Source organism: Oryctolagus cuniculus, chromosome 8 (genome assembly GCF_964237555.1).
Source record: "Oryctolagus cuniculus chromosome 8, mOryCun1.1, whole genome shotgun sequence".
Lineage (NCBI taxonomy): Eukaryota > Metazoa > Chordata > Mammalia > Lagomorpha > Leporidae > Oryctolagus > Oryctolagus cuniculus.
The window spans coordinates 74,609,155-74,636,121 of NC_091439.1; the positions used below are offsets into that span (position 1 = coordinate 74,609,155).

At 37.4% G+C, this 26,967-nt stretch overlaps 1 protein-coding gene across 7 annotated transcripts in view; it reads right to left on the minus strand.

Annotated features, from left to right (window-relative positions):
- The window catches only part of CCSER1 (coiled-coil serine rich protein 1), a 1,459,660-nt gene that overhangs the window by 660,845 nt on the left and 771,848 nt on the right, over positions 1–26,967 (minus strand). For 5 of the 7 annotated variants that reach the window (XM_051819560.2, XM_002716991.5, XM_051819561.2 and 2 more), the window contains one exon: positions 24,381–24,458. In XM_051819560.2, the coding sequence (XP_051675520.2) occupies positions 24,381–24,458 (78 nt within the window). Of the gene's footprint in view, positions 1–4,076; positions 5,170–24,380; positions 24,459–26,967 lie in introns of those variants that run through there. The other 2 variants (XM_070047863.1, XM_051819562.2) reach the window with 1 other exon arrangement.

Below are 26,967 nucleotides of genomic sequence, written 5' to 3' on the forward strand. Positions count from 1 at the left end.
CTAGCTCATCACATAATAAGTATTCCATTTCATTAAAACTCAACAATACATTTACAACATATACATTGCATTCTACTATGTGATTCTCATGTTTAAAATCAATTGTAAAAATAATTTGTCTTCTAAAGCTTATGTTCTGTTAACAAATCTACGGGAAGATGATAGTATATGTTTATGCATATATAGTTTTACTCGTTTCATGTACATGACTGAAATGAATAAGCTTGTTTCCAAGAGACTAGTCTTTAATTTTCAATATTCTGCCCTTGAAATTCATGTGGTTACAACCTATTTGTAGACAGAGGTCTCCAAAAATATGAAGTGTATACAAAAATTATGCTAGGAATATAAATCATTCACCTATACTAACACAGTATCTTCTAAAGAAACATATGGATTTGAAATATTAGGTAAGCAATATTAAAATCCGTTAGCATGCTTATTACCCAACAAAGTACTTGATCTTTGTTTATTCTTACTCTTGGTGAAAACAGTACACAGAAATTACTTCACTGGTTTGAAATCTCACCAGCCTTATTAAGAATGCTCTACACAGAGCCAGACTGAGAAGGTATGGCATTTATTCATTCCCCTAGGCCACTGTGTTCAAAATCCATATATAAACCTTCCACATTGTTCATCAACGTTTAAGGTGCTGGTCATTCTTCAAAATATCAGCAAGGAAATATATACTTCCTTTTCTTTTGAGTCATATTTTTTTAAATGGGAACTTAGTACCTAAATCTTAAAATATAGCAGCTATTTTATTCCTGCTACAATTATTATTTTTCTCCATCAGAATCAAATTACAGGGGTCAGCATTGTGGCATGATAGGTAAGGCCCCTGCCTGCGATGCTGCCATTCCATATGGGCACCAGTTTTTACCCCAATAGCTCCATTTACTATCCAGCTCCCTGCTAATGCCTTGCAAAAAGCAACAGCAGATAGACAAAGTGTTTGGGCCCCTGCCACCAATGTGGGGAAAAAACTCTATTTGAGAAGTCCTACATAGAGACATAAGCACAAAATACAACAGAAGGATCTCATTTTAAAATTTGATTAGTCCTGATTCTAGTCTCAAGTTAAATATGAAAAGGGAAAACATTTTTTCATAGACACATATTTAATATATTTTTGGAACTAAGAAAAATGACACAATTTTGAAATATTTAGGAAGGATGCATATATGTATTCAATAAAATACTTTAGAATCTTCCTTTAAAAATCTTTTAGGACTGGGCCTAGCACTGTAGCATAGTGGGTAAGGCCATCCCCTGCAGTGCCAGCATCCCACATGGGCGCCAGTTCGAAACCCAGCTGATCCACATCTGGTCCAGCTCACTGCAACAGCCTGCGAAAGCAGAAGATAGCCCAAGTCCTTGGGGCCTCTGAACCCACAGGAGAGAAATGGAAGAAGCTCCTGGCTCCTGGTTTCAGATCGGCACAACTCTGGCTTTGAGGCCATCTAGGGAGTGAATAAACAGTTGAAAGACTTCTCTCTCTCTCTGCCCTTGCCTCTAACTCTGCCTTTCAAACAAATAAATGAATCTTAAAAAAAAAAAAAAAAAAAAAAAAAAAAAACTTTTAGGGGCTGGCGCTGTGCTGCACAGGGTAAAGCTGCCACTTGTTGCGCTGGCATCCCATTAAGGGTGCTGGTTCAAATCCCCGTTGCTGTACTTCTGATCCAACTCCCTGATAACGGGCCTGGGAAGGCAGAAGAGGACAGCTCAAGTACTTGAATCACTGCACTCAAGTCGGAGACCCAGAAGAAGCTCCTGGCTCCTAGCTTCGGATTGGCCCAGATCTGGTTGTTGTGACCATCTGGGGAGTGAACCAGCAGATGGAAGATCTCTCTAACTCTACCTTTAAAATAAATAAATAAATCTTAAAAAAAAAAAAAACCTCCTAAAAGGTTAGCTATATGTCATATCTAACAGAGAACAAATACCTATATTTTAAAATGTGGTCAGAAAATTTAACATGCATATAATTCAAGGTGTGACAAATTAAATTTTCAAATATAGATAAAATGTTAAGTTTTTTAAAAACCTAGCAGAAAACTCCTTGACTTTCCTTCCAAGCACTTCTCTATATCTGAATAAAAAATTCACTATTATAGGGGCGGGCACTGTGGTGCAGTGGGTTAACGCCCTGGCCTAAAACGCCAGCATCCCATATGGGCGCTGGTTCGCGACCCGGCTGATCCACTTCCTGTCCAGCTCTCTGCTATGGCCCGGGAAAGCAGAGCAAGATCCCTGGTACCATGTGGGAGATCGGGAAGAAGCTCCTGGCTCCGGATCGGCACAGCTCCGGCAGTTGCAGCCATCTGGGCAGTGAACCATCGGATGGAAGACCCCCCCGCCCCCGCCTCTCCTCTCTCTGTGTAGCTCTGACTTTCAAATAAATAAATGAATCTTTAAAAAAAAATCACTACTACAAAAAATTTCATTAACTCATACATTATATATCAAAGTCTGGCATAGTAGGTAGTATTCACATAACAAAAATTAATCATTACAATTATTATATCCCTGACTCATTATGAATATTTCAAAAAAAATCAGTTAAATGATGTTTCAACAATCTGTAGTTACCTATGTATTTGCATATGTATGCCATGTATATCTTGTACTGAGTTTTGCAATTGTGTAACCCACTAGCATTTTCAGTTCTGAAAGCAAAAGAAAACCCTGACTTTTGACCTGGAACACCCAAGCCCAATTTATATTTTTGTCTCATGTTAGAAAAGTCAAACAAACATGTTAAAATCACTGGTCTCTCCAAATTCTCGGTTTCTTCTTTGAAAAAGAAAAATAATAAACTTTGTCCAATCTTTTCCTCGGAGTAGTGAATGAGAGAGCATTTTGGACAAGGCTGCACACATAATAGCATATTATAATGTTTCCTTTGATCAATAAATACAGATGCTGCACTACTAAAACCCTCAGGTACAGTCTGATGCCACCTATCTCCCTCCAGGAAATAAGTATCAACCTTAGTTTTATTATATCTGGAATATAGTACAATACTTCGAGTGGTTCTCAACAGTAACAACACTCCATTGATTCTTATTTTGAACTCACTTTTAGTAATCAAATACTCAGAAAAGTGAAATGGACAAACTATATAATAAACAGTGTGAGAAAGTGTGAAAAGATTCTCCTTCAAATTAGAATTACTGACCTGCAATCACATTCACTGATGTATATTCAGTATTGATTTCCTAATAAAAGACAAAAGACTTTAGAAAGAAGTAGGCAGATAGGGAGGGAGGGGAAAAATGGATAGAGAAAAGGATTTTGATGAAACAATACTGAAATGGTTTTCTGGTGTTAAAGCGTAATCTTTAGTGTGTACCTTTTGGGGCCAGTGCTGTGGCATAGCGGGTAAAGCCACTGCCTGCAGTGCAGGCATCCCATATGGGAGCCAGTTCGAGTCTCAGCTGCTCCACTTCCAATCCAGCTCTCTGCTGTGGCCTGAGAAAGCAGCAGAAGTTGCCCCAAGTGCTTGGGCCCCTGCACTGGGGTAGGGGGCAGGAAGAAGCTCCTGGCTCCAGATCAGCTTAGCTCTAGCTGTTTCGGACATTTGGAGAATGAACCAGCAGATGGAAGATCTCTCTCTGCCTTTGCCTCTCTGTAACTCTGCCTTTCAAATAAATAAATCTTCAAAAAAAAAAAAAAAAAAAAGATGGTGTACATTTTGAGGTAGTCGTTTTTTCTGCATTGACAGTTTCTGCTTCGTTGCTTTTGAAGAAAAATAGCTGTTTACTTACTTCACATGCTACTAAGATTTTTGTCCTTGAAGCCTAGTCAAAATATCTTTAATTAAATTCTTGCTTTTTTGAATAATATTGACCATCCTAATTGATAAATACATTTACCAGGGGAGTGCCTTATTCAAGGGAAAGGAATTTCAGATTATTTATTTTTAAAGATCACAAAAATAAAGACAATCAAAAGAAGAGATGGAGAACAAAAATACACCCCAGAAAAATTTCAGAGAAACAAACAGTGTCTTTGTGTTATCATAAAATGGTTCTTTTAAGTGGCAAAATAAAAGAGGGCACATACGATGCTTTGTGTAAATAAATATATTTATAACTTTATTCAATACCACAGTTTCCACCCAGCATTTTTTATTCATATTTAATGCTACATAGTGATTTAAATAATTTAATTAAGTTTATAGCAGATTTCTGAGTCTCACCACAATTAACCACAATTATTTTGTTGTCTATGAAATACAGAAAACTCAATAAAGCTGTTCTTCTCCATAGCGCTAGGGTTGTGCTGTTGCCCTCACCCTACTGATGACATTGAACCTTTCTTTTGGGTAGACCAAACCACAGCATTCAGGAGTGTCTGATAGTCACTTGCCTGTTTGCTAATTCAAGTGAGCTACCCAGAAAGGAAGTAAACAGAACACAGAAATTAGAGAGCAGCATCAAGTCCAGGATAGGGCCTCCTTTTATGACACATTCCAAAAGCTTCCTTCTATAGCAGATCAGCACTCAGGAGTAATAAACTTTCAGCTAAATAGGAATATAAACGGGTTTTTACTTTCTTCAGTTAGAGTAAAACTCTTCATAGTTTATTCCATTTGAAGACACAATATTTTCATGTTTTAGTAATACAAGGAGAAAAACACTTTACAGGTAGCAGCGAGCTCTTCAGAAGGCATTGTCACACTAGGGTGGAAGAAACCAGAGGTGTTATGTTCAAACTTATCTAATATGCACAGAAAATGTGATGAAAAAAATGAAAACCACAACGAACAGACAAATGATATGCATGAGGAAATTGAACATAAAATATTAACTGCCAAGTGGAATATTACATTTTAGAATACTTGATATAATTTTAAATAAAAGTCTATTTTGTTTTAAAAGTACAATTAAGAAAAACAATTATTTCCATTGGATCTTCATTCATCGATATTTTATGTAATTGTTTACATATGTAAACAGTGTGAAGTATTTGGAAAATATTTTAGTATTACGTATTCTGAAAACAGTTGACATATTTAATGATGCAAAAATTGATTTTCATGAAATATTTAACATGTCACACATTAGTGATACATTTCTTATGGTCAAATAATTATTTATCCTAGGTTGAAATATGTACTGATTTAAAAAAACCTTCAGTGCATGTAGGATTCCACAGGGCCTTAAAAAGAAAACAAAAAGAAATAAATGAATGACATAAATTAATAAAGTGAAATGTTTACACACCTAAATAAAAGAACACAGACTAACATAAAACTTTTCCAGTTACAGTTTTCTGTCAGTAACTGCTATTAACATTTATAGTGTATTAATATCAGTAATACTTACTCTCCAACTTCCAATTAAAAATTCTTTACATACAAACAAGATAAAAGAGAAGATTAACTACCAAATTTTATTATTTCCTTGGTTTTGTATGTAGTTACAGAAATAACAGTCTTATCAACTCTTCTTTATGGATTAATCAAGTGACAAACAAAGTAAATTAAATAATTGAGCAATAGGCAAGTTTCTTCAGGCTCCCTTCTGATATTTTTATAAACCAGTCACAATTGAAAGTCTTAACTACAAAGTTCCAACAAACTTTTGTCACTATGCAACAATTATTATTTAATAGTTCAAATTTTTTCACAATTTAAGTGTCAGGAAATTCAAACATTTCTAAATAATTCACCATTAAAAAAAAGCACCGCATTTCATATACCCAGTAGGTATAAAAAGCAATGTACTATCCAAGCAGTATTTCACTTCCTCCAAAGGAATGTCAAACTTTAGTTGGAGATATAAATCAGAATACAGAAGATGAGTCATAGTGGCAAATGGCAGGTTATAGCTCAATACTAGGGTATAAATGGACACCTATGTCAATAGAGAGAACTGGTAATGATACAGAGCACTGTGACTGCCAGGTAAAGGTACACCATGGAAAAAGAAATTACTGCTGATTTAGGAGAAAAGATGAAAACGAATTGCAACTTGACCAAAAGCACAGTTAAGTAGTGGCAGAAGGTGATTCCAGATGTTAAAATACATACAATAACACCTACTATGATTACTCAAGGAATACCAGTCTAGATGGAATAAAAGCGCTTTGGCTGAGACCAGCAGGAGCTAAAAATGAATAAGGAGGGGAGGGTACAATTTTCCTGGCCATGGATTTTTTCTTCTTTTTTTTTAAAATGATTGATTTATTTGAAAGATAGAGTTAGAGAGAGGCAGATGTGGGAGAGAGAAGAAGGGAGAGGGAGAAAGAGAGATCCTCCATCTACTTGTTCACTCCCCAAATGGCTACAATGGCCAGAGTTGGGTCTATCCCAAACCAGGTGTTAGGAACTTATTCTGAGTCCCCCACATGGGTGCAAGGCTCCAAGGACTTGGGCTCTCATCTGCTGCTTTCTCAGGCACATCAGCAGAGAGCTGGATCAGAAGTGGAGCAGCCAGGTCTCAGACCGGGCCCCATATGGGATACCTGTGCTGCAAATGGTGGCTTTACTTGCTATGCCACAACGCTGGCCCCATTAATGTGGACTTGATTTGATCTGCTTTAGTGAGCCATTCAGTGCTCTGTGTGTGTGTGCTTTATTAAGTAAAAAATGCAACAATGGAAACTGTGAGCCGATGTTTTGTTTTACCTGTGATACTCTATAGACTGATTAGATTATGCACTTCACAGTCTTCCAGTAAGAAGATCAAAACCAATGTGAGGAAGCACTAAAACACCTAACACGGTTGCAAAGTGACTGCTCAAGGTAATATTTTCCCTTTCAAAACACTTGTTCTGGTTCAGTGAACATTCTGGGAAAGGTCTTCCCTGCTAACCTTTATTTTATTTTATTTTATTTTTTGACAGACAGAGTTAGACAGTGAGAGAGAGAGAGAGAGAGAGAGAGAGAGAGAGAGAAAGGTCTTCCTTCTGTTGGTTCAACCCCCAAGTGGCCACTACGGCCAGTGCGCTGTGGCCGGCACACTGCGCCGATCCGAAGCCAGGAGCTGGGTGTTTTCTCCCGGTCTCCTGTGCGGGTGCAGGGGCCCAAGCACTTGGGCCATCCTCCACTGCCTTCCCGGGCCACAGCAGAGAGCTGGACTGAAAGAGGAGCAACTGGGACAGAATCCAGTGCCCCAACCACGACTAGAACCCGGATGCCGGTGCTGCAGGCGGAGGATTAGCCACGTGAAGTTATTTGGAATTAGACTTTTTTAAAAAAAAATTATTTAATTTATTTTAAAGGCAGAAATAAAGAGAGGAGACAGAGAAGAAGAGAGACCTTCCATCAGCTGGTTCATTCCCCAAGTGGACACAATGGGTGGGGCTGGGCCAAGCTGAAGTTAGGAGCCAGGAGCTTCTTCTGGGTCTCCCACATGGGTGCAAGTGTCCAAGTAGTTGGACCATCTTCCATTGTTTTCCCAGGTGCATTAGCAGCGAGATGGATCAGAAGTGAAGCCAATATTTGAACCAGCACCCATATGGGATGCGGGCACTGCAGCCATAGCACCAGCCCCCCGGTAACTTTTTTTTATATATATAGAAATATTTATTTAATAAATATAAATTTTACAGGTGTAATTTTGGGATTATGCGGTTCTTCCTCCGATATCCGCCCTCCCATCCCCAAACCGTCTCACTTCCTACTCCCTCTCCCATCTCATTCTTCATTAAGATTCATTTTTAATTATCTTTATATATAGAAGATCAACTCTATACTAAGTAAAGATTTTAACAGTTTGCACCCACACAGACACACAAAGTGTAAAGTACTGTTTGAAGACTAGTTTTACCATTAATATTCATATTACAACACATTAAGGGCAGAGGTCCTACATGGGGAGCAAGTGCACAGTGACTCCTGTTGTTGATTTAACAATTGACACTCTTGTTTATGGCATCAGTAATCACCCTAGGCTCTTGTCTTGAGTTGCCAAGGCTATGGAAGCCTTTTGAGTTCGCCAACTCCGATCTGATTTAGACAAGGTCATAGTCAAAGTGGAAGTTCTCTCCTCCCTTCAGAGAAAGATACCTCCTTCTTTGATGGCCCCTTCTTTCCACCAGAATCTCACTCACAGAGATCTTTCATTTAGGTCATTTTTTGTCACAGTGTCTTGCCTTTCTAAGCCTGAATTGCTCTCATGGCTTTTTAGCCATATCTGAATGCCTAAAGGGCTGACCGTAAGGCCAGAGTGCTGTTTAAGGCATTTGTCATTCTATGAGTCTGCTGTGTGGCCTTCTTTCCATGTTGGATGGTTCTCTCCTTAAGGGCCATGAGGAAAATAAGTTGCAAGATGAGATTAGGAGAAACCAGATGAAGGGCAGATGTTGTGCCTAGAAGAATTATCAGGGACATGTAGCCCTTATTGTTGTGTGAAATTCTCTTCTTTCTTCAATTTCTAATTGATTATCTATCTTGATCTACTAGACTATGAGCTTATGTAAACAGGGAATTTCTATGTCTGGTGTTCAGTGTTAAAATATTAATGCTATCTTGAATTTTTAGGTGAGCACATAAATGAGTGAAATGCCTTGTGAGGAAAGTCACCTCAGGACTATTACACGTAGATGCACAAATGTATGGGCCACTCAAATGCATTCATCTGTTTAAAAAAGTCTACAAAGTTATTAAGGCTAATAAACACTAAGATACCTGCAAATGCTAATCAGACAAATGTTGAAAGAAAAGATTAAATTAAAATACATTATGTATTTTATAAATCTGGTACTTTCTTTTCCTATATTTCAAGGGTTCTAATTTTTACATATTTATTAAAACTCTAATTTGATCCACATTTTAATATTGTATTAAAAAGTTATTATAATAATGATAAAATAGTTTAGGTTGAATATGTAGAGACACAAATGTCAATAAATATATATATATTATGCTAACATAAATCCTTCCATAAACATTTGATATTCTAGTTTTGAAGCATACAAAGATGACAAAAACCTTCCACACTTTTGGGTCATTTTTAGCTTGTAGAACATGGCAAAGGCTACAAAGAAATATTAACATTCAACTAACGAGGATAAATGGCTTCCTGTGACTATCTTGTAGTGCCAACACCAACTTGAAAGAAAGGGTTATTTTGATGATTAATCACTCTGGGATATTATAAATTAAGAAAATCAGTTATAAAATAATTTTCTTGGGTTTTACAGTATAATCATCCAATGTACTGTTAAAGAAGAAAGAATAAAGCTCCAATATTGAACATTTATTTTTAATAATTATAATTTAGAAGAAAAGTGTCAATTATATTTTGCTTTGTAAAAATCTCTAATTACTATTTGTATAAATTAAGTCTTCAATAGAAATGAAAGACATCGTATAAATAAGTTCATATTATAGTAATCACGAGTTTGCTTTGTAAATGTATTTCTACATTGAAATTATACTTACTATTATAAAGGTATATATGTTCATTGAAAATGAGAAGCACAAATAAATAAAATGCCAAATTCCCACCAATGCACGATCTTTGTTCATTTCCACACAGTCCTTTTTGAACAAAATGTGCTCACACAGTCTACTTTTTTCTGTTACTGTAACTTTTTTTCTTTTTTACTATGTCAGTAAGTTCTCCTGTTATCTAACTTTAACAATGTTTATTCAAATTTCTTAAATGTCTGTCAATGTCTCAATCTCAGATTTCATCCTGGATTATATACTACATCAGCATGTAATGTCATTTAAATCCTTCGGAAAAAAATTTTTGTAAATAGAGAATTCATTTCCTTTAATCAAAACATTTCTAAGCACATAGAAAACAGAAAGATGACACCATTGACACTTGCAAAATCCTTACAGAGATTTAGTTATTAACAGTTGTCATGGCTGCTTTTTGCATCTCTCTCTTGTCTCTCATTTCTCACTAATATATATAATTGTTCTTTCTCTTTAGTCTCCTTAAGCAGAGCTCCTCATTTTTTTCATAGCCTCTTCTTTTGTTAAGGGTTTCATGCCAGATACACTGCAGAATTGTAATCTGTATGACTCATGCTATTGCTTGACTTATTCATCTACCTCTACTTCTAGACTGATGGAAAGTTAGGTCTATAAGCTTCAATAGTTTCAAGTTCACAGTTACTGGCTTTTGCTTTCAACTTTTCTGTGGGAGGAGTTAGGAAACACTCTTCAGTAAATTAGGACTGCACACTGATATTTTCCACTATAATATAACAATACAATGTTCTTTCCTTGATTTTTTAATTTTCACACTGTTTTTCTCTCATCATGAAATAAACTGGGGAATTGGAATGTTGTAGCTTATATATGTGTACCTCCAAAACTACTGTAACAGTAGTAATATACTCTTATTACTGAATGAAGTTTTAGATTGTTTTTGCAGTTTTCTGTGATTAGACATAGGATGCAAAGGATGTGTACAACCAGAGCAGTGAGTTCCAAATCACCTTTTAAAATTTTTATTTTTCTCTGCAGTTATGATGCCAATTTTTATACACAGTGATTTTATTTTTTTTTCTAAGAAATATATATTTTAAAATATATCCAAGGCCGGCGCTGCGGCTCAACAGGCTAATCCTCCGCCTGTGGCCCTGGTACTCCGGGTTCTAGTCCTGGTTGGGGCACCGGATTCTGTCCCGGCTGCTCCTCTTCCAGTCCAGCTCTCTGCTCTGGCCCGGGAGGGCAGTGGAGGATGGCCCAAGTGCTTGGGCACCCGCATGGGAGACCAGGAGGAAGCACCTGGCTCCTGGCTTCGGATTAGCGCAGCGCGCCGGCGGCAACATGCCAGCCATAGTGGCCACTTGGGGGGTGAAACAGTGGGAAAAGGAAGACCGATCTCTCTGTCTCTCCCTCTCTAATACTGCCTGTCAAATATATATATATATATATATATATATATATATTTAGATATATATATATATTTAGATATATATATATATATCTAAAGAAATCTCATTTCTTCCATGCTATTCTATATGGCTCTTTTGCTTCCCCTTATAGGCAAACATTTTTTTTTTTTTTTTGACAGGCAGCGTGAACAGTGAGAGAGACAGAGAGAAAGGTCTTCCTTTGCCATTGGTTCACCCTCCAACGGCCGCCGCGGCCAGCACCCTGCAGCCGGTGCACCGTGTTGATCCGAAGCTGGGAGCCAGGTGCTTCTCCTGGTGTCCCATGCGGATGCAGAACCCAAGCACTTGGGCCATCCTCCACTGCACTCCCGGGCCACAGCAGAGAGCTGGCCTGGAAGAGGGGCAACCGGGACAGATTCCGATGCCCTGACCGGGACTAGAACCCAGTGTGCTGGCGCCGCAGGCGGAGGATTAGCCTATTGAGCCGAGGCGCCGGCCGCAAACATTTTTATTTCCTTTTTTACAATTTCTGTGAGTGTGTATGTTACAAATGAATGCTATATGACAACTTCACAACTGCTTTCATTTACTGGTACAGTCTATAGAGATTTCCCCAGATCACAATGTTCATGTATTCCTTTCATTTTTTTGGCTAGACACCTCTCCATTACATGAATCAGCCATTATCTAACAACGGCTCATTATTGAATATTGTGCTGTTTTAATCATTATCACAAAAACGGGCATACAGGAAATCTTATGAGACTATTGTTTGATGGATGGAAGTGTATGTTCTGGGTAGCAATGTTGAACATAGTTTAGAATCATATAATTTCGTTAAATTTTTCAAAATTTTCATCTATACGGGTTGTGCCATGTTACAGCATTGTTCTTTAATAGGAAATAAACTTGAAAAAATGCTTAAATGTTCATGTGATCAAAAATATAAATTTTGAAAGAGTATTCATCAATATTATAGTAAGATAATATTTATTATATTTAAAATGCCAAAAAATACAAATATATTTTTGTATTTATGTAACATTTATGAGTCAGTGTTTAATGTTTGAAAAAATAAGGTACAGAAAACTTTCAAGTATAGAAAAAATATTCATAAAGTTAAATAAATTCTTTTGTATTTTGATCAAATACATAAATTTCTTTTAGTTCCATATTTCATGTCACTATAATAAGTCAAATTATTGATGTTCCTGTCACAAAGAAAAGTTCATCCTTTAAAACTCAATAAGGGTTTATAGAAATTCTGCATCAGTTTGAAGACTTCCAACCAGCATTTTTGGAACATTAAGTATACTTTGTAATCCAAAATTTGAAAAAAAGATATTTCTAATTGTGTAAGAGATATTTCTAATTAGTTCTTAGGCTTAGAAAATTAATACTTTATCACCATTCAAATTTCTACTTTCCCAATGCAAGAAAATGCTCAAGTTATGGAAAGTATTTTTCTGATTGAATCTTTAACGAATTCTCTTCTACTTTGATGGATTCCATTCAAGTAAATCTAGAAATCTATTTTTATTCACAAAGTTCATAACATAATGATGAATCTGAAGTAATTCTGATAAGTACAGAACTTTGACTTTTCAGGATTCCAAAATGCAAATTATACTTTTTGGTATAAATTTTCTCTATGGCCATTCGACTTTATAAATTGAAAATTCGAATTACCTTCTTAACACCATGGTATCACAAAAGAGTTTAATTTCCTGGTATCCTTACTTTACAGAGCATGAGTATGAGGTTCACGATATATGTGGCTCACTTTTAGGAAACTTTCTATTATACTATTCTTAAAATTCCTACTCTTTATTTGGAAATGATATTAAACATTTGGAAGTCTTTTTTTCCCCTAAAATCAATATTAGTTCTTTTACTGGCAAAAATTATAAGCTAGGTATTCTCAAGAGCCAAAGCATGAGAAAAGTGGCTGAAAAACATTTTGACAAAGACCACTATCAGGGCTAAAGCTCTTGATCCCCTTTTGTGCTTCTAAATCAAATACAAGTAGTGCTGTCAAAGGGAATAGCAGACCTCACCATCAAACTAAAAGGAACAATTAAGTAAATTTAATTAATTAAATTTGATAGGCTTGTAGACCAGAACATAATAAAAAAGGCTGTCAACTGGTATAACATGAAAAATAAAGTTCTATATTTATGTTATGGCAAAAATTGTCACTATTGTTTTAAAACATACATGGTTTTATAATTTCTGCCTATTGAAACTTTGCTGTTTCTAGAAATTACTACTTTAAAAGAAACAATATATGTAATAATTATAAAAATAGGATGGAGCCAGCATTGTGACATAGCATGTAAAGGTGCTGCCTATGAGGCTGGCATTCTATGTGGGCGCCAGTTCAAGTCCCAACTGCTCCATATTCTATCCAGCTCCATGCTAATGTGTCTGGAAAGCAGCAGAAGACAGCCCAGATGCTTGAGCCCCTGCACCTATATGGGACACCTGGAAGAATCTCTTGGCTCCTTTCTTGGGTTTGGCCCATCCCTGGCCATTGTGGCCATTTGGGAAGTGAAGCAGGGAATGGAAGACCTCTTGCTCTGTCTCTCTTTTGTCTGTAACTCTGCCTTTTGAATAAATAAAATAAACCTTAAAAAAATAAAAATAGGACAAAAACATGCCCAGCTACTTAGTTGTATAAATATAGCTGAATCACATTAAAATTCAAACAACCATTTATATATTATAACATCTTATTTGATTATATTAAGTTAAAATTGTATAATTTGATTACTATAATTGTATAACTAATATAATCACATCATAAATACTTCCATTAATTTTATGTGCACATAAAAATATTTATATCTAATCCTAGCTTCTATAAGAACTATATAGCAAATAAAATAATTTTTGTACCTATGATATAAAGTACATTCTCCAATTATCCTATGTATGAATACACAAATGCTGACTTATAACTATGACAAAGGTATCTACATCTATATATCTATTTCAAGATATACATCTATTTCAAGGTACATGTCGCTCCCCGTCTTCGTGGAGGAACGACACAGAACCCTGCGCTGTTCTTTCGTCTACTCGGCCCTCCCCGGGTTTGCTGCTGGTTCTTCCCGGGTTGGCTACTATCCCTTCCACCTCCGTGGAAGGGCAGTTCCCCCTGGCCACTTTCCCCACTTCCGCAGGGGAGCGGCACACCGCCGGCCGGCTCTCTCGGGGGCTGCACAGGTGTTCCTTCAGATAGATGTTCCTGGTGCATGTTGTCTCTCTCCTCCTTTATAGTCCTCTTCCACCAATCCCAACTCGGCTGCCCACACGCCGAGCACGCTGCTCTCCAATCAGGAGCAAGTCCTACAGTTAATTGGTTGAACTGGAGGCAGCTGTGCGGAAGCTGTTTACTTCTCTCCCAGCGCCACATTGTGGGAGAGCAGATGCATAGAATAAGTCTTAATTCCAGTAACTCAGTCTAGTCCGGGTTGCTCCCCACAGTACATATATGTTTCAAGAATATAGCAAAGATAAAAATGCTAAGGAGATTTCTTTCACACTGAGTGGTCTTCAAGAGATTTTTAAAGAGTACATTGCAGAGATTTTTAAAATTCTGTATTTTTCACTTCACTCCTTTAAGTCTCAAATCTTATAATTCAACCTGAGAACTACCCAGATCACTGTTTATAATTTCTAATAGTAATGGGAACTCCCATTTCATACATTCACAATTATCTTTTCCCTGTTTTTTTTTTTTTGTAATGTACTTAGCACCTTCTAATACATTACATTCTTTGCTTACTTACTATGCACACAGTTTATTTTCTTTTTTTTAAAAAAAATATTTATTCAAAAGTCAGGGCTACAGAAAAGAAAGAAGTGACAAAGAGAGAGAGGTCTTCCATCTACTGGTTCACTCCCGAAATGACCGCAATGGCCAAGGCTGGACCAGGTTGAAGCTAGGAGCCTGGAACTCCATCCAGGTCTCCCTCATGGGTGACAAGGGTCCAAACACTTAGGCATCTTCCTCTGTCTTTCCAAGGTCACTAGCATGGAGCTGAACTGGAAGTAAAGCAGCTGGGACATGAATGGGCACCCATATGGGATGCTGGCATGGCAGTAGTGAGTTTTACCAGCTGTGCCACAACACTGGCCTCACTGTTTATTTTCAGTATGCCCTCACCCACAACAAGCTCCTTTTAAGAATATTCATTTTGGGGTTAAAGCATGTATCCTAAGCGCCTATAAATGCATCTGGCTCCTAGGGGAAACATGATAATATTTATTGAATGAATGCATGGTTTCCAAAGTGATGTCCTCAGAATGCACCACCGGAGAACTCCTCCATTCAGTGTTAAGGAGCATCTGTGGGGGATGATTATCTTCCTCTGTTTTTAATCAATGATCTTGCCTAAAAGCTAGCTTTCATATAATAGCACAAATTATAGCCCCCCCCAAACAAACCTGGAATATGTAACTCAGTATTTAAAGCTGATTTTTAAATTTTGCAAACAGAGGTCCTTGAAATAAGTAAATATAAATAAATAAAACGTGAGGAGAAACACATTTTTCTAATAAATACTAGGTGTAATTCATACATGATCAGAAGAACAGAATTTAACAAAGATGATAACTATGAAAGGAACTAAAACAAAGTTTTAGCAAACTATAGTTATTTGGCAGTATAATGAGACAGCCCAATTGAGGTTAATCGGTTTTTAGAATGGGGCTTAATCCATAGGCTGACATAATATTGTAGCATAATACCAAAAGCTCCATTGTTCTAACAGCTAATAAAGCAATTACAGTAAAAATGAATCATTCTTACATGAATAAGCTATGATGAACTATTTCCTCACCTTTTTTTAGAATTCCTTGTGCATTAATGCTATTAGTAACACCTCCAAAATTAAATCTAAGAAAACTAGAGATTTTGAAATATACAGGTAAGAGTTTTAAGAAGTTTTTCAACATATACATAATAAAGAAAATAATAATATTATTTCCCAAGCATAAAAGTAGAAAACATTATTTAGAAAGCAAATCTTGCTATTTGGACATCACGTCACAATATCTGAAAAACACACAGTGGTACAGGCATCAATTACCACACTGACTTAGGCCATATATATATATATATACACATATATATATAAAATTGGGACAAAATATGTGTGATATAAAAACTGTCAGTTTCAAATGGCCAAGTGAAAACTGTAATTGGACTATCATTAATTAATAATTTGATATTTGATGAAATATCTGATAACTCAAAATACTTAATATACTGTAAGTTCAAGACTAACAAGTACTTCTTATTAAATCTAAGAGTTAAATATATGCTAATGAAAGAAGGATCCTCTTATAGTTCATTTGCCTCTGAGACAAATTTTGAGACGTAGTGAATATTCAGAGTCAGGTTCAGGCATAATCAAAAGAAAGTTTACTCCTAAGTTTGACTGATGGGTTCTAACTTATAGCTAGAAAGAAGAAGGAGCTCTCAGGTACTATGGTCAGTAAGGTAAACAAAGATAATGTTTATTCACTGTATACTTGTCTCAAAAAATAGATATGAATTTTGGAAGCTTTCACTCTAAAGAAATATTGCACAGGCCAGCACCGTGGCTCACTTGGCTAATCCTCCACCTGCGGTGCCGGCACCCTGGGTTCTAGTCCCGGTTGCTCCTCTTCCAGTCCAGCTCTCTGCTATGGCCCAGAAGGGCAGTGGAGGATGGCCCAAGTGCGTGGATCCCTGCACCCGCATGGGAAACTGGGAGGAAGCACCCGGCTCCTGGCTTTGGATCGGTGCAGTGCCGGCCGTGGCGGCCATTAGGGGAGTGAACCAATGGAAGGAAGACCTTTCTCTCAGTCTCTGTCTCACTGTCTATAACTCTCTCTCTGTCTCTCTCACTGTCTAACTCTGCGTGTCAAAAAAAAAAAAAAAAAAGAAAAGAAAAGAAAAGAAAAGAAAAGAAATATTGCACAGTTGAAAGAGTAAATATATCTACCCTGATTGGCTGGGGGTCTGTGGAGCCCTCAGCTGTGGACAGACTGTCCTCCACAAGCAGGCTGCTAGCTGTGGCTGGAAAGCTTGTTTGCAGACTGGCTGGCATCTCCCCCACTACAGCTCCTTCCACTGTACAGTTTTAAATCACGCCTTCAGGTAATTTGCAATCTTCCACACAGAGCTAGCAGAGGAGGGGGCCAAGCCCCTAAGCAGAATCATGCTGTCTCCAAGAGACCCTGCTATCTCCATGAGCCCCAAGCCAATCAACATACCTATGTGAAACTCCCATGCAATGGGCATCCCCACTGGAATGAACAGAGAGTAATACCTTAAAGACCCAGGACACCTCCTCAAAGCCAGTGTCCCACTCTGGCACTCTGCCTGGTCTCCTCTGGGACCAGACGTTTTTGGGTTGCTTGCCAATCAAATAGAAGTTTTTGTGCTTCTGTGCAAATTGTTTCCCGGCTCTTTATTTCTACACTTAGCTGAGGAAAAGAACCCATGAAACTTGCTCTGGGAACTGCGCTCCCCTCTGCAACTGGTAACAGTATGCATGTACGGAAACATAATGTAGTAATCCATAATTATGTATCATTTTTATATATCAACTACTTATAAAGAAAAGTTTTTAAAAGTATACAAAGCCGAGCACTACTGAAAAGTCTCTTGAGAGAATATAAATTAGGTAGCAAGCATGTGAGACTAAAAGTGATGGGACATATTGGAATTTATGAGGGATTAAAGAGGGAAGCTCATATATGAAAGAAAAGAAACACTGTTAACAATGCTCTAGAAATCATGTCAATTTAATTCATAGCAAACTTATTTATTATAAACAAAAAATCAATGTTCTAATATGGGAAAAAGTCAATCAGCAATATTTTAATAGAATCTACATTATATAAAAACTAAAAAGTAATGAAAAAAGCTTCCCTTTACAATGTCAAATAAGGGGCCACTTTTGTGGCATAGCAATTTAAGCCTCTGCCTGTATCCCATATGGGCACCAGTTCCAGACCTGGCTGTTCCACTTCTGATCCAGCTCCCTGCTAACGCATCTGGGAAAGCAGTGAAAGATGGCCCAGGTGCTTGGGCCCCCGCACCCACATGGGAGACCTGGAAGAAGCTCCTGGCTAAAGCCTGAACCAGCCCTGTCCATTATAGCCATTTGGGGAATGAACCAGCAGATGGAAGGTCTCTCTGTCTCTCCTCTTTTCTGTAACTCTGTCCCTTTCAAATAAAAAATAAATCTCTTAAAAAAAATCAAAGTAATGAAAGTACCTGAATTTTCTCACTGTCAGAATGTAAGATCTTCACTGCAATATTTGGCTAGTCACTCTCATATATTTTAATCAAACTGTCATTTGCAGTGTTTCAAGCTATAAAATATTTATAGACGGCATATGTGCCAGATTAAAGCATCTAGTTATATAGTTGATGTAATCAGAAAATCTTCCCTGCCTCTTAATGTAATCTTGTACTGGGCAACATTGCTACTTGACTACATCTATTCATCTTCTACCCTGTTTTAATAATACAAGTGACACCTAAGAAATTATTCTTCGATATTTCAATAAACTAAGCCTGGGCAGATAGTGGAAGGTGAAATAGGTTAAATTGGCATTGATTATTTAAGACACACTCATCATTTATTTAACAATCTCCCTCATCATAAGAACTAGTGTGTTTATGGTACATGCTGGGATATTCTGAATTTACTTCTTAAAAATTCTTGCCCTGTGCATTAGAAATCAGAGTACACTGTATACGAACATCAGTTTCAAGTCTCCTGACAAACGGTTACAAGATGCCAGTTTATTGCCCAAGTTCTAAACTTACTCACTGTGGTGGATTTTTAATAGATTTCATTATAATTAATGTTTTCTGTGGATTTCATTTCCTATCTCAAACAAAATGCACAGCAACAGTTATCTCTCCAAGGAAATTTTATTAATGGTGACTTGTAGTCTCATATATTCTGACATTCAGGTCACTGAAACATGATCTATAATGATCTGTAAAGAACAATTTCTGTCTAGTATTGATTGCTTTAGCAAGAAGGCAAACAAGTACAAGAATCATCCATAATGTACAAGATTTCTACAGTATTTTTCTTTTCTCTGGTAAAAGCCTTTTGCAAAGCAAAACCGAGTATACCATATTTGTGAAAATTAAAATCAGACCATATCTCCTGAGAAAAAATGAACAGTATTATAAGTTAAATAACTGATTCATTGTATATAAAAATATAAAAATTATAAATATTGGAAAGTATAGAAAATTTCTCTTGGTAATAGAAAAACTTAAATTACTAATCTCATTTTTCAATAGTCACCCAATTGATCATACTTAAAGTGCCTTATTTATTTATAATATATTTATTTAAAACAATTTGCTTTTTACTTTTTTCCAATACAAAATACCTAAAGTTTATTACTATAGTTAAAGCTAATTACTTTCAAGAGGCTTCCATAGCCTTGGCAGTTCATGACAAGAGCCTCGGTGATTACTGACGTCATAAACATGAGTGTCAATTGTTAAATCAACAACAGGAGTCACTGTGCACTTACTCCCCATGTAGGATCTCTGTCCTTAATGTGTTGTACTATGTGAATTTTCAGTATAACTAGTACTCGAACAGTACTTTATACTTTGTGTTTCTGTGTGGGTATAAACTGTTGAAATCTTTACTTAGTATACACTAAATTGAACTTCTGTATATAAAGATAATTGAAAATGAATCTTGATGTGAATGGGATGGGAGAGGAAGTGGGAGATGAGATGGTTGCGGGTGGGAGGGAGGTTATGGGGGGAAAAAGCAACTGTAATCCAAAAGTTGTACTTTGGAAATTTATATTTATTAAATAAAAGTTTTAAAAAGCTAATTATTTTCATACGTTTCTTTTCAAAAGATTTATTTTTATTAATTTGAAAGTCAGAGTTACAGAGAGAGGTAGAGACAGAGAGAGAGGTCTTCCATCCAGTGGTTCACTTCCCAGATGGCTGTGACAGCCAGAGCTGCGCCGATCTGAAGCCAGGAGCTTCTTCCGGTCTCCCATGTAGGTGCAGGGGCCCAAGGACTTGGGCCATCTTCCACTGCTATCCCAGGCCATGGCAGAGAGCTGGATCGAAGAGGAGCAGACAGGACTAGAACCGGCGCCCATATGAGATGCCAGCGCTTCAGGCCAGGGCATTAACCCGCTGCACCACAGCGCCAGCCCCTCATTCGTTTCTATATGCATAATTTAGTGCTTAATTTGCTGATTCTGATAGTATGTCCTAGAAAATATTGTGGGAGAGGATCCCAATGTAAATACATTTCTTTGGCATATTTGAGTTGGGTAATCAGAGAAACTGTGAACTTCTGCAGACCCAGGAGTGATTCTGAAAAGCTGTCCTTTTTTTAAAAGAAGTGTACCTCGACCTACACTAGTGAAGTAACACCAGTGCAGCCACCAACCTTTCTAACTGCTATCATCCCCTTCACCCCCAAACAGATTTTCCCATAGGAAGAAGGGACTGTGGGCCTGACAGCTCACAGACACTACCAGCTGCTGTTACCTGGAGGACCTCAGCTGCATAACATATAACCCTTGTTTGCTCTGCACCTCTGCCCCCACCTTCCACAGTCTGTGCCATCTTCCTTTGGCCTAGAAACCTAAGCCTTTATGTTTTAAGCTCCACCTAAGGGTCAGCCTTTGTCCTCCTCTTTGAGTCTCACACTCCAAAGCCACAGACATATGATAAAGTTTGTGTGTCCTTCTTGTTATCTATTGTCAGTTTATTATATAGACAATACTACTGAACCTTGAGGGAAAGAAGTAAACCTAAAATTTGCCTATGGTAGGGAAACATGAAATCTTTAGAAAAGATTACTGTTCTATAAGAACTAGCCAAATCTTCCCAAGCACTTGTACAGGGGATTCTTTGGGGACTGCTAAAAAAGAATTATTGTTTAACCTTAACTCAAACCAGCAAAATACATTAAGCTCTCATAGTCACATGTGAAAACAAGCAATGAAGATTAAATGAAAAATAACCAAGTTCATGGCTTTGTTTTAAGTTATTATTTACATGTATAGAGAATTAAACAGCCAGGAAGTAATGAATTTTGTAGAAATACACAGCAAATTCATGAAGGGTTGCTAGTAGCTATGATGTAAGGATAACTGTTGGTAGCAGACATGTTTTCACAGATATATCTTTCCTCTCTTTCTTTCCTTTTTAGATACCTTTTATTTAATGAGTATAAATTTCATGAGTGCATCTTTAGGAATACGACAATTCTTCCCACCGTATCTGCCCTCCTACCTCCACTCCCTCTCCAATTCCTCCTCCCTCTCCCTTTGCCATTCCCATTGTCCATTAAGATTCATTTTCAATTAACTTTATACACAGAAGACCACGGCTATACAAAGTAAAGATTTCAACTATTTGCACACACACACACACACAAACACAAAATCTAAAAAACTGTTTGAGAACAAATTTTACAGTTAAATTTTACAGTTAAATCTCACAGCAAGACCCATTTAGAACAGAGGTCCTGAATGGGGAGTAAGTGCACAGTGACTTTTGTTGTTAATTTAACAATTACACTCTGATGCATGAAATCTCTCCAGGCTCTTGCCATGAGTTGCCAGGACTTTGGAAGCCTTCTGTGACCATAGTCTCCATCAGTGTTTAGGCAGGGCCCAGAGGCAAAGTTCTCTCCTCCCTTCAGGGAAAAGTACATCCTTCTTTGACATTCCCTCGTTTCTACTGGGGTCGCATTCGCGGAGAGCCTTCACATAGGACCTTTTTTTTTTTTTTTTAGCCATAGTCAGACATACCTTTCATTCCCCAGCAACCAATGCTCACAACCTGGTAAAACTAATAGAGTTGGGCCAGCACTGTGGCACAGCGGGTAAAACTGCCATCTGCAGCGTTGGCATCCTATGGGCACAGGTTTAAGACCCAGCTGCTTCACTTCCAATCCATCTCCCTCCCAACTGACAGCCTAGGAAAGCAGCAGAGGAGTGCTTGGCCTCTGCACTCACATGGAGACCCCGATGAAGCTCCTGGCTTTGGCTTGGCTCAGCCCTGGTCATTGCAGCCATTTGGAGAGTGAACCAGCAGATGGAAGAGCTCTCTCCTCCCCCTGTCTCTCCCTCCTTTGCTATAACTCCTTTGAATAAATTAATTAAAAAAACTAATAAAGTCACACAAAAGTTTACATTTTATATGTATGTTCAGATCTTCATAAGTTAATATTTAGTCGCCCTAACCCATTTACTTAAATTGAGTCAAATGGAGTAATTGAATCCAAACACCTAAATGTTTTCACTTTTTCCTGTTTCAAGAACATATTACTTTCAATAGAAGCATAGATTCCCAGGAAGTTCTTACAGTAGTGAACAAGTAACTTACCTTCCAGGAATTAATTAATTCAATTGAAAACTGATGACTTTGAAATAGGGGATTCTAAATTGACTTTGAGTACCTGAACTGTTCAATGTTGTTATGTTGAAATGAGATTTAAGGGAATTACAATATTAATATTCTTAGGGAATAATTCACTAGTTTGCAGCTTTATAAATACATAGGTTATTATTCATAAAATCCACAGTGGGTTTATGTCCTACGGATTGATACATAAATATTATTTTTGGAAATATTTTAAACAAATCCTCCAAAAGCAATCACTAACAGTGAACCACTGATAGTAAATCCTCCTAAAACTTCATTAAAATGGTTTCTCTTTAAAAATAAACATCAACAGTATTAAAATGCTATATAACACTGGCATTCCAGAAGTATTATAGTCATAGGATTATCTAAAATGTTTCAGTTTCTAGAATGAACACATATTAAAATCAATGTGATAGAAAAATTCAAAAGTACAGCTTTCAGAAAATTTCTAAATTAAAAAATAAAGTACATAAATATCTTAAAAACAGTTTTTGTTCAATTCAAAACTTTCATTTCCTAAGAGTTTAAATTAAATATATTAATATAGTTTTTAAGATTACATAAAAATAGGCTGGCGCCGTGACTCACTAGGCTAATCCTCCGCCTTGTGGCGCCGGCACACGGGGTTCTAGTCCCGGTCGGGGCGCCGGATTCTGTTCCGGTTGCCCCTCTTCCAGGCCAGCTCTCTGCTGTGATCAGGGAGTGCAGTGGAGGATGGCCCAAGTACTTGGGCCCTGCACCCCATGGGAGACCAGGAAAAGTACCCGGCTCCTGTCATTGGATCAGCGCGGTGCGCAGGCCACAGTGCACTGGCCGTGGTGGCCATTGGAGGGTGAACCAACAGCAAAGGAAAACCTTTCTCTCTGTCTCTATCTCTCACTGTCCACTCTGCCTGTCAAAAAAAAAAAAAAAAAAAAAAACAACAACATAAAAATAATAAGTTTTTATTCTTCTGTTTTATTTGTGTGAAAAGCACTCAGAGAGAGAGGGAGAGAGCGAGAGATGTACAATCTGCTAATTCACTCCCCAAAGGCTCATTACAAACAGCCAAGAGTGGGTCAGGCAAAAGCCAGGAGCCAAGATCTCCATCCACATCTACCACTGGGTGACAGGGACTCAGCAGCCTAAACCACCATCTTTTGATTTCCCAGGCTCATTAATAGAAGTTGAATGGTTAGGCAAAGACAGGGCTCAATCCCAGGCACATCAGTATGGGATGTGGAAGCCCCGTGCTACACCAAAATGCCCACATTGTATATGGTTTAATATACTGAAGACGTGCTTATAAACATATTTCATCATTATAGTATGCATCTTTATAAAAATTATTGTCCTTCTATATCTCTTCTGAAGAAAGCACTAGAAATAATATTAATAAATGTTTTACACAGAAGACTAGAGTCTTACAAATGTTGGCTACATAATGATGATAGTTCCCTTATTTTTTGTATCAAAAGAAGTTTAAAGACATAAACTTAGGAAAAATGCAAATTTCATAGCTGTGTTTAAGAAAAGACAGGTATTTATATCAAAGTTTTTCAAAATCATCCACTGTTACTAGAAATAATATTGCTTGAAAACAGGTTTTACAATCCTATTTTGACAGTTTCACAAGTATTTCATACCCAGAAAAAATATTTATGTTCAATTAAACTCTGTTGCCTGCACTGAAGCCCAAGAGCTAAAATATTATAAATTTCTCTGCACAGTTGTGTTTTCTTTCTTGTATCTGCATTTTAAAATGATGAGCTTGCCACTTGGTGACTGAAAACATAGTAACTTTATTAATCTGTTAATAAACAAATTACTACTTTCTTAAAAATAAATTGCCCCATTATTTTAACATGTTTTTTCCACGTCTTCAAATTCACTACTCAAGAGACTATGTTAGAGATACTCGTTTAAAAAAATTAATAAGACATTGGTATGCTAGTTGGTGCCTGTAATTATCTTTTTCAGGTTCAGGAGGTATTTGGGGATTGTGTAAGAGCAAAAGATGAATGTCGCAGTCCTACGTCCCATTAAATCGATGCATGGACACAGCAGCACCAGAGGTAAATAAGCTGTGGAGGCTGAATACCAATAAAGAAGATAAAAATGGTTTTACATAACTACTTACATCATAGCCTAGAAGTTCAGTCTGTGTGGATTTATCTACTCTTGAAGCAAATGCCTTCTGTAAATGCTGGACTTTTTCCTGTAACATGAAAAACAAAATTGTATTGTTGGTGAGCCAAGTGCTTCTACACCATTATTTCTCAGTTATTAAAATTTGACTAGAATGCAATTCATGATTTACACATGTGACCTGGTTCATTTAGTGTTTTTCAAAACAGCTTAAATATGTACAACTTTCATTTTCAGGTCACGCCAATCCCAACTTACAGCATTTTTCTTCTGGTACAAGAGTCACAAAGTCAAAATCACAGTTGAACATTAGAGACATGATTTGCTTAAATCTGAAAGCAAATGCTTATGCTGGGGGACAGCACTGTGGTGAAGCAGGTTAAAGCCGTGGCCTGCAGCACCAGCATCCCATATGGGTGTCGGTTCGAATCCTGGCTGCTCCATTTCCCATCCAGCTCTCTACTATGGCCTGGGAAAGCAGTAGAAGATAGCTCAAGTCCTTGGGCACCTGTTCCCATGTGGGAGACCTGAACAAGCTTCTGGCTTTGGATCAGCCCAGCTGTGGCCTCTGAGGCCATCTGGGAACTGAAGCAGTGGATGGAAGATCTCTTTCTCTCTGCCTCTGCCTCTCTGTAACTCTGCCTTTCAAATAAATAAATAAATCTGAGAGAAAAAAAAAAAAAAAAAAAACTCGTATGCTGTTTTCCTGTTAGGGTATTTTGATAAATTGATATTATTCTGATTAAGTATCACAGAATTTATATTTAAAACAAAAACATTTTCAATAAATGACACCATTCAGGGAACCTCATTTAGATTTTGCTTACTTATTTATGTTTTGTTAATTCTCTCCAAGAACCCCTACACATGTAGATATCTGTACTTCCAGGAAAGAATCAGCTAACTTTGTGATTAAGAGTTAAGGTCAGGAATGCACATAGCAAGTTTGAGATTTCAAATGAAAATGTAATAATTATGGGTCAACTAATTTGACTGAACTGCTGGATGAGGGCTTCTCATTCCTAAATATGTCATTCAAAAAGAAAAAGGAAGGAACAATGAGATCATGAACTTACTTATTATGTAGTATGTTTCCTGTGTGACTGTAACAGCAGGACATGCTTGCCTGGGCACAACTCATCTTAGGACTTCTACTATTATTGCTACCCAATTTAAAGGAGAACAATGTAATTTAGAAAGTTTAACCAATTTAAGAAAATTTCCAAAGATGCTCGCATGACTCTTCTAAATTCTGGTTTTGACTTATCTTGCTTTTAGAGGAGAATTTCTTTCATTCCATTTTCTTTTGTAATGCTTAATAAAACAGTTGCATAATACCTGAACAATAAAAACTGATTTAATTCACTTTTTCCCAGGATGGAAGGCTATTATGCCAAAAAAAAAAAAAAAAAAAAAAAAAAAAGTATACCCTCAGGAATTTCAATGGCACAGAATTCTTTCCTTCTCCCTTTGCATCCATGCTTTTTCCTTCTCCCTCTTCTCCCTGCCCCTCCCTCCCTACGTCCTCATTCTTTCCTCTAATTCTATCTAAAATTTTAAGATATCTGAGCTACTTCACAAAGTATACACAAAGTTTGATTCACTGAAAAACAGAAAGGAAATACTTTATACATTATTAGTATCTCATACTTCTAAACTTCCCTAATTAGAAAATTTCTGGGGCCCCAGCATCCACATGGGAGACACAGAGGCGGCTCCTGTCTCTGGATCATATCATCCGGATCCAGTCCAGCCACTGTGGCCATTTGGGGAGTGTACCAGTGGATGGAAGACTTTCTCTCTCTCTGTCTCTGCCTCTGTGTAACTCTGCCTTTCAAATAAATAAAATAAACCTAAAAAAATAAAGATGTGATGGAGGCTGGCTTTGTGGTTCAGTGAGTTAAGCTGCCACCTATGAAGCTGGAATCCCATACGGGCACCTGTTCAAGTCCCTGCTGCTTTACTTCCAATTCCACTCCTGGGAAAGCAGTAGAAGGTGGCTCAAGTTCTTGGGCCCCTTCACTTATGTGGGAGATCCAGATGGAGTTCCAGGCAGCTGGCTTCAGCCTGGCCAGCCCCATCCTTTATAGCCATTTGGGGAGTGAACCAGCAGATGGAAGATTTCTCTCTTTCTCTCTCTCTCTCTCTCTCTCTCTGTCTGCCTTTCAAATAAGTATTTGAAAAAATAAAGATGTCCTATGACATAAAGTTTATTTGATTGAAAAAGATGAGTGAAAATGGGGTTGCTCTTTCCAAACTAAATTTTGTGTATTTATTTGAAAGGCAAACTGACAGAAGGGTAGTAGAGAATAAGAGTGATCTTCCATCCATCCAACGGGTCACTCCTCAGATGCCTTTAATAGCCAGGGCTGGGCCAGGAAGAAGCCAGGAGCCAGAAACACTTTCTGGATCTCCTAGCATATTAACAGGAAGCTGGATCAGAAGTATGGAGTAGCTGTGAATGGAAGAGGCACACTGAAATAAGATGTGTGTGGTCCCAGGCAGCAGCATAACCTACCCCCCAACAATACCTGCCCCCCAAAACTGAATTTTAAAAGAGAAGGATCAATTTGTGAGTA